The 15,320-nt window shown below is 38.2% G+C and overlaps 1 protein-coding gene and 1 long non-coding RNA gene across 14 annotated transcripts in view; one reads left to right on the plus strand and one right to left on the minus strand.

Moving 5' to 3' along the window:
* The window catches only part of MYOF (myoferlin), a 62,260-nt gene extending 55,801 nt beyond the window's left edge, over nucleotides 1-6,459 (plus strand). For 10 of the 13 annotated variants that reach the window (XM_015867133.3, XM_085555188.1, XM_015867131.2 and 7 more), the window contains 11 exons: nucleotides 614-784; nucleotides 1,301-1,449; nucleotides 1,699-1,838; nucleotides 2,218-2,306; nucleotides 2,392-2,487; nucleotides 3,084-3,225; nucleotides 3,367-3,466; nucleotides 3,904-4,097; nucleotides 4,790-4,899; nucleotides 5,237-5,384; nucleotides 5,790-6,459. In XM_015867133.3, the coding sequence (XP_015722619.1) occupies nucleotides 614-784; nucleotides 1,301-1,449; nucleotides 1,699-1,838; nucleotides 2,218-2,306; nucleotides 2,392-2,487; nucleotides 3,084-3,225; nucleotides 3,367-3,466; nucleotides 3,904-4,097; nucleotides 4,790-4,899; nucleotides 5,237-5,384; nucleotides 5,790-5,825 (1,375 nt within the window). In that variant the 3' untranslated portion in view covers nucleotides 5,826-6,459. The remainder of the gene's footprint in view (nucleotides 1-613; nucleotides 785-1,300; nucleotides 1,450-1,698; nucleotides 1,839-2,217; nucleotides 2,307-2,391; nucleotides 2,488-3,083; nucleotides 3,226-3,366; nucleotides 3,467-3,903; nucleotides 4,098-4,789; nucleotides 4,900-5,236; nucleotides 5,385-5,789) is intronic. The other 3 variants (XR_014948893.1, XR_014948891.1, XR_014948892.1) reach the window with 2 other exon arrangements.
* The window catches only part of LOC146759974 (uncharacterized), a 43,214-nt gene continuing 28,533 nt past the window's right edge, over nucleotides 640-15,320 (minus strand). Inside the window, exons 2-3 of the long non-coding RNA XR_014948894.1 lie at nucleotides 2,972-3,091; nucleotides 640-836 (exon numbers count right to left, since the gene is read on the minus strand). This is a non-coding gene — a long non-coding RNA (uncharacterized LOC146759974). The remainder of the gene's footprint in view (nucleotides 837-2,971; nucleotides 3,092-15,320) is intronic.

The raw sequence follows: 15,320 nt of genomic DNA on the forward strand, positions 1-15,320 counted from the left end.
CATTATTATAAAGATCCAGTGCAGTATTTACAGTTATTTAAGGACAATTGCAACTTAAGCTCCTAAAGGCATTTCACTTTGAAAACAATGGGCAGCAAACGTGTTTGGCTCATCTATAAATATTCTAAATTTGGTAACGGATAAACAGCACAAACACAAACAATGTGCATCTAAAAACTGCCCTGTCTAACAACAGAATAAAGAAATGCAAAAAAAAAAAAATAAATAAAAAAAATAAAAAATCACGGAAAACGTTTAACTCTTGAGAAAACATTTGAAACATTTATAGAAGCTCCAGCTGTGCTTGTATTGTGATTTTTCTAAAAAAAATACGTTCTAATCATACAAAAGCTATGGATTAAGCAAGCGTATTTTTTATACTGTAGCTAACATAGCCATGCTATTAGCAGCATATTGTGCAAAAAGGAATGCTGTAGTATCTGTAAGACTACAAAACATAATTATTAATGAGTACAAATACCAAGCGGTGTAGCAGTAGTAACTGCTGCTAGAATTATCAACACCAAAAGCATCCGTTTAACATCTTATAAAGGTCATTTCTCAAAAATAAACTTTTTGAGCAATAGCGTTAACTGGACATTTTTATGTTTAGAATGTATGAACTCAGCTGCTTCTTACCTCAAGAAAAAGATCTGAAAATTTCAGTCTATGACTACGACACATTGACTCGTGATGAAAAAGTAGGTGAAACCATAATTGATCTTGAGAACAGATTTCTGTCCCGTTATGGATCTCACTGTGGCATCCCACAGCAGTACTGCACGTAAGTCATACTGCCTATTCAGAAGTTGTAGCTGGTAGATCTAGTCCTCACTCTGTAAAAAATGAAACAAATTGGCACTTTCTTCATCTTAATTATATGTTTTAAAAACAACAGTTTGGCCTCTGTTGCTTGGTTGTTAACCTCACTGCATTATCTTAAGTAAAGCTGCAAAAGCTTCAGAAGAGTCTTAGCTGAAAACAACGTTAAACAGTTTAGTATACCTTTCCTGTGCTAAAATGTGTGTTCTCTGTATAGAAATCATACAACACAATTTTCTGGCTTATTCATGACAATTAATATGAAAGCATTGTTAAAATTGTTGTTTTGATACATAAAGAAAAATGCACATTGTCTCAAAAGGTAATTATGTTACTGTCAAAATTAGTCAGTTGGTCCAGGAGCTACATTTCTGTCCTTTCTGGATTGGTTTAAAGCTTGTAAATATATTTTACATAATTTGCCAATGCCCTGGAATGGTGAATAATTTTAGGCTATGTTTTGTTGCTTTCCTAAAAGTTCAGGTGTGAATACCTGGCGTGATCAGCTGAAACCAACCCAGTTATTGCAAAACATAGCCAGGTTTAAAGGCTACGCTCCTCCTGTCTTCTCTGAAAATGGTAGAAGGATTACCTACGGGGGACGAGATTATACTTTGGAGGAAGTCGGTGAGCTTGTTCATCTATTCTGTATTTCTCTCTTAAATTCACATTGGTATAAATATAAAACTCCTCCACTATTTATGAAAGACAAGGAAAGAAAAAAACTGACTCTAATGTGCACAGTTTTGTGCTAAAGTCTAATTTTTTTTAAGGTTTTTTTTTTTAAAGTTTTTTTTGTTTGTTTGTTTTATTTTTAAGTTTTAAATGCAAATTCTGCATCATAAGCCCCTGTTCTATTCCTTTATTCTATTTCAGAAGCCAATAAGGTACTACATCAGCACCTTGGTCCAGGTGAAGAGCGGCTTGCCCTTCATATCCTCAGAACCCAGGGTTTGGTACCCGAGCATGTGGAAACGAGGACCTTATATAGCACCTTCCAGCCCAACATCCCTCAGGTACTGTGAAATGGTTTTACTTCAGTTTCTTGAATACAGAAATACTGCATTTCCATAGCAATCGGAAAAGTTGAAGTTAAATAAATAAATGAGCCTATATCTCAAATAGAGTACAAAGTCTGCAGTGGCTGCCTCACTTAAGTCTAGTGTATGGGACTGCTTCTCTAGAGCAGGAAGGCCACCAGCCTCAAATAATCAGACAGGAATAACACTGCACTTAATAACATCTGAGAGAACAGAAAATAGTAACCTGTGGAGGTTTAAGCGAGTTTTCTCTGTGGCTAGAAGTTGCTACTAAGCAAGGCAGTAGGCATTTCCAGGGAATTGCCATGATGAATATGTACTCAGCACTCCTCATTCATCTTCTCTGCCACTGCAGGGAAAGCTCCAGATGTGGGTTGATGTTTTCCCCAAAAGCTTAGGACCTCCAGGCCCTCCCTTCAACATCACTCCCCGAAAAGCCAAAAAGTAAGTATTTGTATATTATGCACACCATCTGTCAGCCCTGATAAAGTAAACTCAATTCTCTTTCTCTGAACATCTTTTCTTTTAGGTATGTCTTACGAGTGATTGTCTGGAACACCAAAGACGTCCTTCTGGATGAAAAGAGCATCACAGGGGAAGAAATGAGTGACATTTACGTGAAGGGGTAGGAGCACCTTATCCTCTAACACTTGGAGATGAATCTTGTTCAGGGAATCCTGGCCCAGAAAAATGAATTCCCAAAACAATCTGGTTCAGGCAAATCACTGTACCCTGTACCCTCTAAATTAGTGCTAAGCTCAGAAGTACTATAACATACAGCATGACCAGTTACTGTGTTATAAAAGATCCCAGAAGTGCAGCCTTACAAAGAAAACAAACCTAGAGATGAGAAGTAACAACAAGCAGGGAGTTAGCTTTGATGCTACTTATCCTGAAACCTTGTTACATTTCCCAGTCCTAATGTAAAAAATTCAACAGAAATCAAAAGACTATAGAGTATTTATCTAACAACTCCTCCTAAAATAAATAGTAACATAAACCAGTTCATCACAGAGAAATAGTCTTAGGAGATCAAAAGTTTGTTTCCGGTGTTTGTATTAACAATACCAAATTAGAATCAAATTAAAAGAGTAGGTAAGTATCTATACCTCTGTGAGCAGCTTCTCTGGCTTGTTTGCAGTCACTCAGTAACATGACTGTAGTACAAACTACCGGTGTGGCTCTACTGCAGACACCAAAGATGTCCATTTGTACTTTCAGATGGATGCCTGGTAATGAGGAAAATAAGCAGAAAACAGATGTTCACTACCGATCACTGGATGGTGAGGGAAACTTCAACTGGAGATTCGTTTTTCCTTTTGACTATCTCCCAGCAGAGCAACTCTGCATAGTTTCCAAAAAGGTAGGCATTTTTGAAGACTTCTGTACTTAAAGTGTAGGTTTTAACTAGCTCTGATAATTTTATTTGCTGTACACACACAGGCAGGTTCCTCTTTTTATCTTTCCTCTTCTTTTTTTACCCTCTTTGTTTCTTAAATATTAGGAACATTTTTGGAGTCTTGACAAGACAGAATTCAGAATCCCACCCAAACTGATCATCCAGATATGGGATAATGACAAATTCTCCCTGGATGACTATCTTGGTAAGAAAGCAAAACAATTTTGAATTATATAAGGGCTGTATGTTGAAAGTCAGCTACTGCTGGCCAAATAATACATTTAACTGCTACAAATTACTTAAGCATTATATTTCATCTTTCATAAAGGAAAAGGAAAACGAAAACGAAAACGAAAAGGAAAAGGGGAGGGGGGGGGGGGGGGGGGGGCTGATACTGCAGCTTGCTAAATACATTTTCTCAATACTAATGCATTTAACACTAAAAAGATAACTGTAAAAACAGCCTGCTGTGTCAAACTTGCCTGCCTCACAACATGCTTAAACAAATAGGAACGTAAGACATATGTTGATCACTTTCTTTTCTAGAACATCTTTGGATATGGGAAAGGTTTATGGTGAACCACTTTGCTGTTTGATTGGTTGCATGATGCAATCCTGTCTTTTATTCTGTTCATCTCCTAGGGTTTGTGGAACTTGATTTACATAAAACAATAATTCCAGCAAAAGTTCCGGAGAAGTGCAATATGGACATGATTCCAGAACACAAAGCAGACAGTTCTCAGAAGGCTCCCATGACTGCCTCTCTCTTTGAACAGAAATCCATGAAGGGGTGGTGGCCATGCTGTGTTGAAAAGGATGGCTCTCGCGTTTTAGCGGTATGGTTTATGGTTATTATTTCACTTCTCTTCAAAATTACTTAAAAATAACCTTACTTGTAATTGCAAAGATCTATCTGAGAAAAAATACTAATTAACTGTTTGTATGTTTGAACTCTCATAATTAAAGATATTCAAACATATATTTAAGTCCAAAGTCTAAACATGAATTTTTTAATTCTTCATATATTTTATCATTTGCTAGAATATTAATCTTTTTTTAATATATACACCATTTCCTTCTAGTGCTTTTGCTATTAAAACTTTATACTGCAACTCAGCAACAAAGGGGGAAAAAAAAAAAAAACAAACATCTCTCAGCAACAGCAATAAAAAACCAAGATGCTTAGTCATTAGGACAAGATGCAGTCATTGGGTTGCTCTCTAAAGAAAAACAGAATTGTCTTTTAGTAAATTGGAAAAAGCAAAACATAGCTTAAAGTGCAACTACTAAGGAAACAGCAAAAACATCTTGTGTGCTATTTTGTTGGGGTTTTTTCCTATTTATCATTCTCAGACACCATCAGAGCACAGAAACATGTATGTATGTTTTCAGATGGAAATGGAACACCACCACTGCTCCCCAGACGCACACAAAATGAGCTTGTCCAGGACTACTATGTTTAGGCATCAAACGAGTACTTTTCTTGCTCTTTCAATAAGATACAATGTTTGTCATATGTCTTCTGAAGGGTAAAGTTGAAATGACATTGGAAGTTGTCAATGAAAAAGAAGCTGAGGAAAGGCCAGCTGGTAAAGGAAGAGATGAACCCAACATGAACCCCAAACTAGATCTACCAAAGTAAGATATTTGTCTCTTACTAGCTTGAAGAACATATTTCTAGCTACTATGATGTCCCTGACAAAAGCATTACAACCAAGCTACTATACATGAACTATATATGTCCTTTGAATAACTGCTTCTAAAAGCTATCTATGTTTCCTTTCACAAGAGTAAGGATAAAATGCAAGGTGGTTTCAGTGTAATGGCACAGTATTTGAATGAAGCCGCAATTTGATGCTAAAAAAAAAGTCTCTCCAGCTCTAAACCCAGAATTTCTTAATATGTTATACAATCAAAGTTAAGTATTTTCAGTATTTAAAGTATGATTAATATTTGTTTGTTTTTCAAAATACAGCCGACCTGATACTTCCTTCCTTTGGTTTACAAACCCCTGCAAGACAATGAAATTTATTGTGTGGCGCAGGTTTAAATGGCTCTTCATAGGCATTATCATCCTGCTGATTATCCTCTTGTTTGTAGCAGTACTCCTCTATTCACTGCCGGTAAGAATGTTTAAGTGTTACTGTTGTTTAGCTGTAGGTGAGGCTAGCTTTTATAAGTCACAAACAGCATACTCTCTTTTTATTTTGGATAAGAGATTCTGTCTCAATTCTTGCAGGAATGTAAGGTTTATAAAAGCTAACAGCTATACACTGTTACAGCTGACTTTTAATGAGAAATAATTGTTAAAACTAGAGCTGAAGCAAATAACTGCTTTAAGTGTCAATAACCTACACAATTAAAACCTGCATCTGGATTACATTCTATTTTACTCTGAAATATTTTTTGTTTATTTTAACTGAAATTAGGATGTCCTGAATGCATTCTAATGCAGCTAGAATCTTAAAATCTCTTTTTGAAAATGACAGTTATTTCACTTCTTGTTTCTTTCCCTCTCACTTCCGCAGAACTACCTGTCAATGAAGATGGTGAAACCAATTTAAAGAAGAGTTTTTTTCCACCTCATCTTTTTAAACAGCAGTGAGGTTTCACCTCAGGCTGTGGACCAAATTGAGCAAGTCTTTCCATGCATTTTGTTGGCTACGATTTTGAACTGGAAAACATTGATGACAAGAATTAAACCAAGGTCATCTAAAACTCAAGGGATCTTGTATTTTTGAAAGCAAACAAAAGACCTACATGTATATTTCCTGAATACAGTAATATCTACCCATTACCCCTGGTAAGGTTCTGACTTCTCTTGCTTTTATACCAACTAGATTTTTCATGAAAATCACTCAGGAAACTGCCAGTTCTTGGTATTTCTATTTTTTAAACAGATGCACCTTTGGATAATTCCTCTCCATTGGTGCAAGTCTTTGCATTTTAAATTAATGAAGAACAAGCACCGCTAATTATTGCGTGAAACAAAGAAATCTTACAGTGTAACTAAGGATAGGTCAGATGATTTTAATAAAGTGGTTCAGCATCACTCCACTTACAATACAATGTTTTCAAATCTACATTGCAATAACTATGTACGTATCTGAATTGCGTACGCATAGAAACAACTACATTAATATACTGTTTACTTATTGTAACTTAAAAATGGTTAAATAAACTTATCCACAAGTAAAATGCAAGTTTCCAGATTCATCTGTTGCAACACTGCAGTGCATTAGGTATTATACTGGCACTATAGTATAGCCTGTATCAGAAGAGAATGGTGCTGCTAATCTGGAACGTATTTTACTGCTGTCTTTGCAGCAAAGAATAAGAAAATACTTCTACACAAAATTGTAACTAATTCCTTGATGAGTGAGGAATTTAATAAGTAGATGAAAGTTGCTGAATAGTTTCATCTCTAAATCCAAGGAATAATACAATGTTCTTAAATCAGAACACAAAGAAACACAATCTTGTTTGAAGCCAGACCTGAACACAGAAAGTATTTAATTTAGACTCACATTTCCCTGTAACTAGGGAGAAGAGAATAAAGTAATTGCACTAAAAGCAAGTTTGTAGTCTGAGATTCCACCTTTGTTTTATGGAAGGTCAAAGCAGTAGCCTCTCTATGAACATTTTCAAGTGCTTTAAACGCAGGAAGTCTGCAGCAGGATCTGCTCTTTCTGTGATAGTATTACAAATGTAACATCAAGACTCCTCATGCCTTAAAAAAAGAGGTCAGTAATAACTGCAAGAATTGATGTCTGTATTTAGCAGCATGCAGTGGTTTTTTTCCCTTTTAAACAGCACTGTGAAAACCATGCACTTGTCAGGCAAAATAAATACTACTGCCTTAATTCTGTTGAACAAACTAGAGTAAAGTAATCACCTAACTGTGACGCCCTGTTGGTTAGAGTGGAGGCACAAGCAATGGCCATCCTGTCAAAAGGTACACCTTTAGTTTTTGGTGAAAATACGCTCAAGTGTCTTGATCTCTGAATGGGAGCTCAGAGCTGGAACTAATTGCTACCCCGATGGATTGCTCCTTCAGCAATAATGAAATAGCACTCCAGAAATAACTGATGGTAGCATCAGCCAGTGCTTGCTCATCCACCAACAAACCCTATCTCAGTCAATGCCATAAGTATGACCGAGGAAAGTAAATAAATAAATCACAGCAGCTTCATCGTATTTCAGAAAAGTGTGTTGCATGTAATGGCTGTTGTTAGACAAGCATTTAGCTTTAAGGAGGTTTTTAGGAACAGCATTCCTCAGAACACAGTTATAAAATGGAGCAGAGATCCAAGCAAAACTCCTCCCCTGGCATTTCAAAAGCCTGGTACTCTCTTCCAGCTGACTCTATGCAAACAAGCCTAGGCTTGATGGTTTTGCTATAATTATGCAAATATTACATTTTTAAGTAACTAAAAAATTGGAAAATCCACCCTGGCTCCCAGCTGACTCCAGAAACAAAAAAAGCACACGTTCACAAGCAAGTAAATGTGAGCACTATCATTTACATACAATGCCAGTCACACAATCCTACATGGAACTGGCAGGCTTCACACTTCCCTAATCAAATTTTCCTTCAAGGCCTGGAACAGATCTGTGTCACATTTTCCACAAGCTGCACACTTCAAAGTTTCTAATTTGTTAGTGATTATCTGGGTCCAAAATGACTTCTCTGTTTTGGAAAAATGAAATCTATTTGATGAGGCTACTTTATCTGCACCTGAGTGTCCTTAAGACATAAAGTACAAGATAGATGAAAGCCTGGGAAAGGCTAAATCTGGACAGAGAGCAAACTAAAATCATTACATCATCACTTGCCATCAATACATCAAAATCCTACCTCTGAACCCATGCATATTCCAAAAGCAGCAGCTGCAGTGATGCGCTCAGCCTTCCCAGAAGCTACGATTTTCTATCAAATGCCCTTCATTTACCGTTATTGGTAAATACAATCTAGTTTCCCAAGCCTGGACTACTGGCTGTGAGAAAATTGACAGCTCCTGTAAAGTACTTCACAACTCGATGGATTATAGGGGGAAAATAAAATAAAATACCATGTAGCTCAAGAAGAAACGTTTGCTCTCAAACCAGCTCTGGGTAAAATAAAGGAGTAAAGTCAGCAACACCCACAAGCTCTTCATGCATTTCTTCGAACAACCACAAGATGTCACCCCAGGTCTCATTTGTTTGCAAAATCCACAGCTTGTGCTTCATTCCCACCCTACACACAGTTCACATGTGAACAATAACAGTATTTAATAGTTAGGGGAAAACAGTCCCACCGATGCCCATTCCTTTGAAGCGTATTTGGTAGACACAGCTGTCAGTGCCTTTGGAACTTACCTAATCTATAAATACAACCAAGCTTAGTTATCTTAGCTAGTAAATAACGCAGGTGTTTTACACAACTGCTCAGTTATGTATGAAGAAACTGTCATACAATGAATTAAAGAAAATGTTCTGAAGAAGGAAAATTGGAAAATTATGTAAAAATTCATGTGACAAAAACAAAACAAAAAAAACAAAAACACATTGTCAGTCAAGTCCAAAAAGCGCTCTTACCACAAAGCTACTCTTCAGAACAGTTTCTTTTGTTATATTTACTGTGGCTGACAGATGAATTCCACTGACTAAAATGGGATGAGGAATACCAGAGGGAAAATGCTTTCTTCCTTGAAGCCACCAGAAAGCTCTGAATACACTAAAATTGCTTATGAAAGACTCCAATGCAGTTCTATTCCTCTCCCAGCCCTAACAGTTGCCGGGACTAGCAGCAAAAAGCACCCAAGCACCGCAGGAGGTGAACAGACCTGAACAGCAGTGCGACCATCAGCCACCTCAAAGGGATGAACAAGTACACCTCACAGCTGAGTGCTGCAGCAAGTTGCCAGCAACTATTTGGGATCCACAGACCAAACCTTTTCTCCATCCTTTTCCTGCAGTAGCGCTGCTACCACAGTAGTAGTGCTGGAGTGTGTTCCCACCAACACCACATCAGTAAGGGAACACACAGCTGGATAGCAGATTTGAGTTGAATCTTTTCAGAGAAGTGAGCTGAACACGCAGACTTCCCTCTCAGACCTTCAAAAATGCTGGATTTTTGACTACAACAAAGCTGAGGTGCCAAGCCGTAAGAAGACACACACACCCCTATAAATGAAGATATGCAGAAGGAGCAGAGTAGGGAATTCATGCAAACCTTAAGTGCAACTGGTGCTTGGCAGTAATGGAAATGGTAATTTGCACCCAAGCACCCAAACTCCCACTGAACAGCTACAGCTACATCCTCCATGGGATCTGCTGGCAAGAGCTGTGCAATGTGGAACAGCAATTAAGCAAAAAAAAAAAAAAAAGTTACAGCCTTCATCCAAGAGGGCATGGTAAATAAACCAATGTCACAATGTTCTACCAATCATTATCAGCTTCTGTTCAAATCATAGGTGTCAAAAGAGGCACATAATAAATGAATAAAGATTTAAATGTGGACAGTGACAGTAATCAGTAAGGCTTCCTGCAGAAGAACAGATGAAGAGGTCGGCGCTATCCTGAGAATTGACAGAGTAACAAGAAAATATTACATCTAATGGAAGCCACAGGGAAGTGGAGATCATATGAATTAGATGCTTTTCTTCAGGGGGAGTATTAAAACCATCCACGTGCACACGTGAAGACTTACTCTCACCCTCAAAATCTTGGAACATAAAAATGCAAAGAAAAAAAAAAAGAAAAAAAAACTCTTCGTTGCAGTTGCTGTTTTCTTTCTCCTCACTACTCAGACTATCTGATCAAATACCATGAAGAAGAAATTAATGAAGCTCTCTAAAGATCATGGATCAGCTATAGAGTCCCTGCTACATGCCCACAATACACAGGCAATGATGCCATTGGTAGCTTTCAGTATTTATTCCTGTACACTGGCACATCCTCAGCCAACAAAATCAGACTTAAAACAAAAAGGAAATAATACCCATTTCTTACTATACCCTGTGTTTTTTGTTGTCATTGTTTTTTCTTTGTTTTGTTTTGCTTCCTGTTTGCTTTATGTTTTTTCTCCAGTGTGGAACTATTATTTGCTTCAAACCATAGTCCTACAGTGTGGTGACATCACTGAGGGTATATCCTACAGGGTCATCTCTTGAGACACCAAACGAACTATTCTGAAGTCAAGCCCTCGGTTAGCAAGTCCCTGTGCCCCCAGAGCCCCTTTTTAGGGCTGCTGCCAGACTCAATGGATGAAAACACATCAACTGCATAGGAAGGACCTTCAGAATATCCTCCTTTCCCCCTCCTCCCCAAGAATAAATACCCTAAGAGGATAAAAGTAACAACTAAAAATATTTGGCCATCAGTCCACATATATACTAGAAATGGACACAGGCCTTGCAAGTATGGCAAGTCAAGCACCTGAAGGGACTTTCTTAACACTTATTCTAAACGTAAAAGTAGCTAGGAGCAAACCCTTACAAATCACTACCCAGGGAGAAACATATCAGGGCTTCTGCAGTGAAATTCCAGACTTCCTGATGCCCCTTTCCCTGATTTCAAGGGGAGAAATGCTGCAGAAATATTCTGTGTGTACATCTGCTCTCCTGGATACACAAAGTCTTTGTTTTAATTAACAGACGACAAATGTTTTCTTCAGACAACGATGTGACTGAGAGCTGCTGTTAATTAGCGCGTTTGCTTCAGCCTTATGCCCTTACTTCTAGGGAGCAAAGACACACACCGGACTCGGCAGCTCCATCCTTGCTCCTGCTCTACATTTGTGACACTCCCTGAGCTGGCACAGAAGTTAACTTCAGTTGGCTTTTTTCCGCACAGCAAAGGATTCCCATCAGAATAGGAGGCAAACAGTGAAACTCCTACAATTAATCCTGCCCACGTCAAGCCCACCTAGCCCAAAACACAGGCACTCTACCACATAATCTGTGAGCCCTCCCGCAAAAGCCTGCACAGTGTAACTGCTACCTTTAGAAAATAAAGAGGAAAAAAAGACAGAGACAAGTATTTATGCAATAAGAGAACAGGAACACCTGGTCAGAAATTCATCCCGGTGTTCTCATTTAGAGGCTTTCTTACAGGGGGGTCTGTTTTGGTTTTTGGCTGTTTCTTGCCTTAGAAAGCCCTGACAAAACGGTGATGGTCCCACTGTGCTGCGAGTTTAAACAGACGCATACAAAAAAGTAGACCGGTAGAAGCGATCGACTCTGAGGAAGGATTTAATTGATTTTCTTCAACCGCAGAAGTATACGTGCTGCGTGTGTTTTTAATTAGGAATCAGATGGCTCCACTCATCCAGCCCCGATCCATGCTGTGCCAACTTAAACCCTGCCAATGAATCTCAATAGTCAAACAAACCTCTGTCCCTCCTCAAACATCCACCATTCACATTAAATAAAGCACATAACAATAGAAGGAAAATAGACCTGAAAAGAGCTTATTTCCAAATGTAAAGGTCTAACCTGAAGATAGCTATTTTCATGTAAATCTGAATTCTTCTTGTCCATATACATAGACCAGTAATTATCTGTTCACTTAACATTCTAAGCTTCTCTTATGCGATTAACAGGGAGGAGCAAATTAAAGGAAAATGAAATGGAAATCCCCCAAAGCAATAAAAAGAGAAATGTACGTCCCCTGCTCAAAAAGTAGCAAATGGGCCCGCAAGAAAACTTCTGCATTCAGGGCAACGAGGAGAGGAAAAAATGCAATGAAGCCCCAAATTCATTTTGCGCAGCAATAGCCAGGACAAGCCGGCAAAATCTGAGAGGGTTCTGCACTTAGCGTCAGTTTTGAGTACTAATCTGCTCTTAGTCCATTTTGGAATGGGTGGGGCAAAGTCAGCCCTTATCTTTGCAAAGCTCACACTGTAGAAATGCTGATGCAGGGTCTATGTGAGAAAGTCACATTTAAAACACCTTCCCACAACTGTTCAGCACCTGGACGCATGTTCTGTAAAAATCTCAGCTATCTCATACTCGTCTCCTGCTGCACATCACTACTGCCTCAAAAGCTGAGATTCCGGTTTGGAAACTGGCATTCACAGTTAAAAATAAGAAAGAAACTGATTGCTGATCTGTGAAAATAACATACACTTTAGTTTTATCATGAATAAAAGTTTCAATTTCAATAAAAGCCTGAAGAAAGTTACTGCTATTGCTTCCAGTATGTGGTGCTGGAGCTATACAAGCTCTTAGGATCATAGACCAGGCTGTAACAAACTTGTCCTGCCATCTGCAAAAGATCAGCACCCCCACACTACCTCAACCGAAAGTTAGAGCTTGGTGAATTTGCGTTTTATTATTTGTTGTCCTTCTAAAATGAAGTAAATACATTGACTCTGCTGAGCTGATTCAGAAATGGTCTCTCTGCTGATGGCTTCAACCAAGTAAGCTACTTCCAGTCTTGGGCAAGGTAGAAACTCCTATTAATCCACATAGGCAAGACCTGATCATGACAACTAACATACCAGTATAAGTGCTAGTCCTATTTTTATTAATTTCAAACAGCTCATGATTATGTCCAGGATCATAGCGGGACAATTTTTTAACAGTATGGATTAAAAAAAATATCCAAAGCACACTATTACACACCATGTATAATCTAGGAGGACTAAAGCAGTTACTGTAATTCTTACCAGAAAAATCACCAAGACCTCAAGAGAATGAGTTAAAATACTGGCCAGAGTACTCCAAACTTGTCAACCCCAACACTTGCTGTACTATCCCAGTCATAAGGAAAAAGTGACAGGACTTATTGATTAGCTGGCAGAAACAACAGAATAAACTCTGATGTGGAAACCAAGTGCCAACATGAAGACATCAGCTCCAGGGATCCTGGTGAACTGTAGACTTACTGGGCCTGCATTTTTCTGATGACCCAGTTGTAAATTTTTTCATCTTTGTCTCCATTAAATCAGGAAAAGAATGAGTAACATGGACAAAAATCAAAAGAAGACAAATTAAGAGTGAATTGAATTAAGCCATAAAAGTCATTGCCTTGTAATAATAATGTGGATGGATGCTTTACAGATTTTGCATAATTTATGATGCTACTGGAGAAGCATATGAGGAAAGAGGCCAACGAGTTACATTCCTAGGATAGAAAAAAAAAAAAAAAAAAAAAAGCAACAACAAAAAACCACTAGAAAATAGCGATCTGGTAAGAACAACATTTATCAGGGAATGAGACTGCTTCTATGGGTTTCTATCTCCTTTTCCAAAGCTCTGCATCACTCACCTAAGACTGTAATACAAGATAGATCACAACATGCCAAGTTCCTCACAAAACCACCACTCTGACAAGGTTACAACCAAGAAGTAACCTGTCTGCTCTTTGCATGCAGTGCATTTTCTCATTGCAAAGCATGCCTGCCTGCACAGATGTCAGCGCATCTCCTCAGTTATTGCTTTTGTAGTGGATAATTAGCTATTAACAATTCCCAACGGTCAAAAATCAGCCCCCAAATCATAAGTTTCACTTATGTTACTTAATTTCTTTAAGATAAGTACATCTCTCTGGGAGATTTGTGTGACTTAAAGATGAGTATTTTTGACAAATTCCAGAGCAAAATGGTATGTCTCTAAAGAAACTTAATTCTGAGCTCATTTGTACTCATATCTATAGAGTGACTGTCCCAGTGTCAAGCATTCAAATATCTCATATCCAAACATTTTAACTCTTTGCTCCCACAGCTCCAACCAAGAATATGTAGTAGATCTCCACTGAGCTCAGCCTGCATATAGAAAAGAGGGTCTGAACTCTAGCCCAGAAAGCAGCATGATGCTTAGTAGTATTTATTATGGCACTTAAGCAAGTATTTCTCTCAGGATATAGATCATTCAGGCTGCAAATTCATAAGCTCCTACCTCCACTCAGATAACTTGGCTGCAGCCTCAGCCCTTGAGCATGTCACGCAGATTGCATACTTTACTAAGCTTGGAGGAACCTGGGAAACCCCTATGAACGCTTGTCTACAGCAAGCAATGGTTCATCTGCTAATTTTGTTCTTTCAACACAAATGTTATCTATGATTTCTGCTATACACACAGTATCCTTCTTGCACTACTCCAGAGGTTAGACAGCTAAAACAAAAGCCAAAGCATTTTGCCATGAGGGGAAGGTAGCATCATTATTAGATATGTGCTTTGTTGTAAGGTAGCTGTAGGCACAATCAAGCTGTCAGTGGAAATGGCTTAGACACTCCTAGACAGAACTGATGAATATTTCAATATGTGTGTTTTAAAATAGTATATCTAGTCTACAAAAATAGATTATCAAATGAAACAAATCCTGCCTAAAACTTCCCTTATATGCATTTCAAGAGAAACTTCAATACAGCAAATGTACTCCTGTTTCTGAGGTACAAACATCTTGTTCCTGGTTCTTTCAGCAACTGCAAACAAATAATTAGCCCTTCTGAACTCAGGAGTCTTGTAGCCTGTAGTTAATGTGATGTTACTAATGCATTTATAAACACCAGGCTCCAAAGCCAACACTGAGATATTCCATCACAATTTAGATCTCTCATTAACTTCACCACCCTGACCAACATGCTGTCACTGGCAGAGTGTTTGACAGTTTACATTACCTGCAGACATGCGTTCGTGTCAATTCAATTAAGAAAGATTAATTCCAGAACTGACAATGCATAAATATTTTTAAATTACACCTGGCCTTGTTGGCAGTGCTTACTCCAAAGACTGACTTCAGAAGAGAGAACATGTCCTTAGCCTCCTGGGTAGAAAGACAAACTAGGAGGAAGGTAAAAGAAAGAATTTATTATGAATTTAGTGCTCCATTACTGAGTCCAAGTCTAGCCTTGTTTTAATCCTTTCCCTCACCCCTAAAATAATTAAACAAGCTTATCTCTGTCTGTTACAGAATTAAAGGAAACAGCATAGCTTCTATCCACACAGACGCTGCCAGAAAATTGTCAGAGACATCTTTACAAACATCTTTTGCTACCTGGTTTAAGTATAAATTTGTGAGCTTTTTCGCTTTGTACGCAGTCAGGTACCGTGACAATAGACAATATATGA

Source organism: Coturnix japonica, chromosome 8 (genome assembly GCF_054131305.1).
Source record: "Coturnix japonica strain WE chromosome 8, WE-NBRP24, whole genome shotgun sequence".
NCBI classification, from domain to species: Eukaryota; Metazoa; Chordata; class Aves; order Galliformes; family Phasianidae; genus Coturnix; species Coturnix japonica.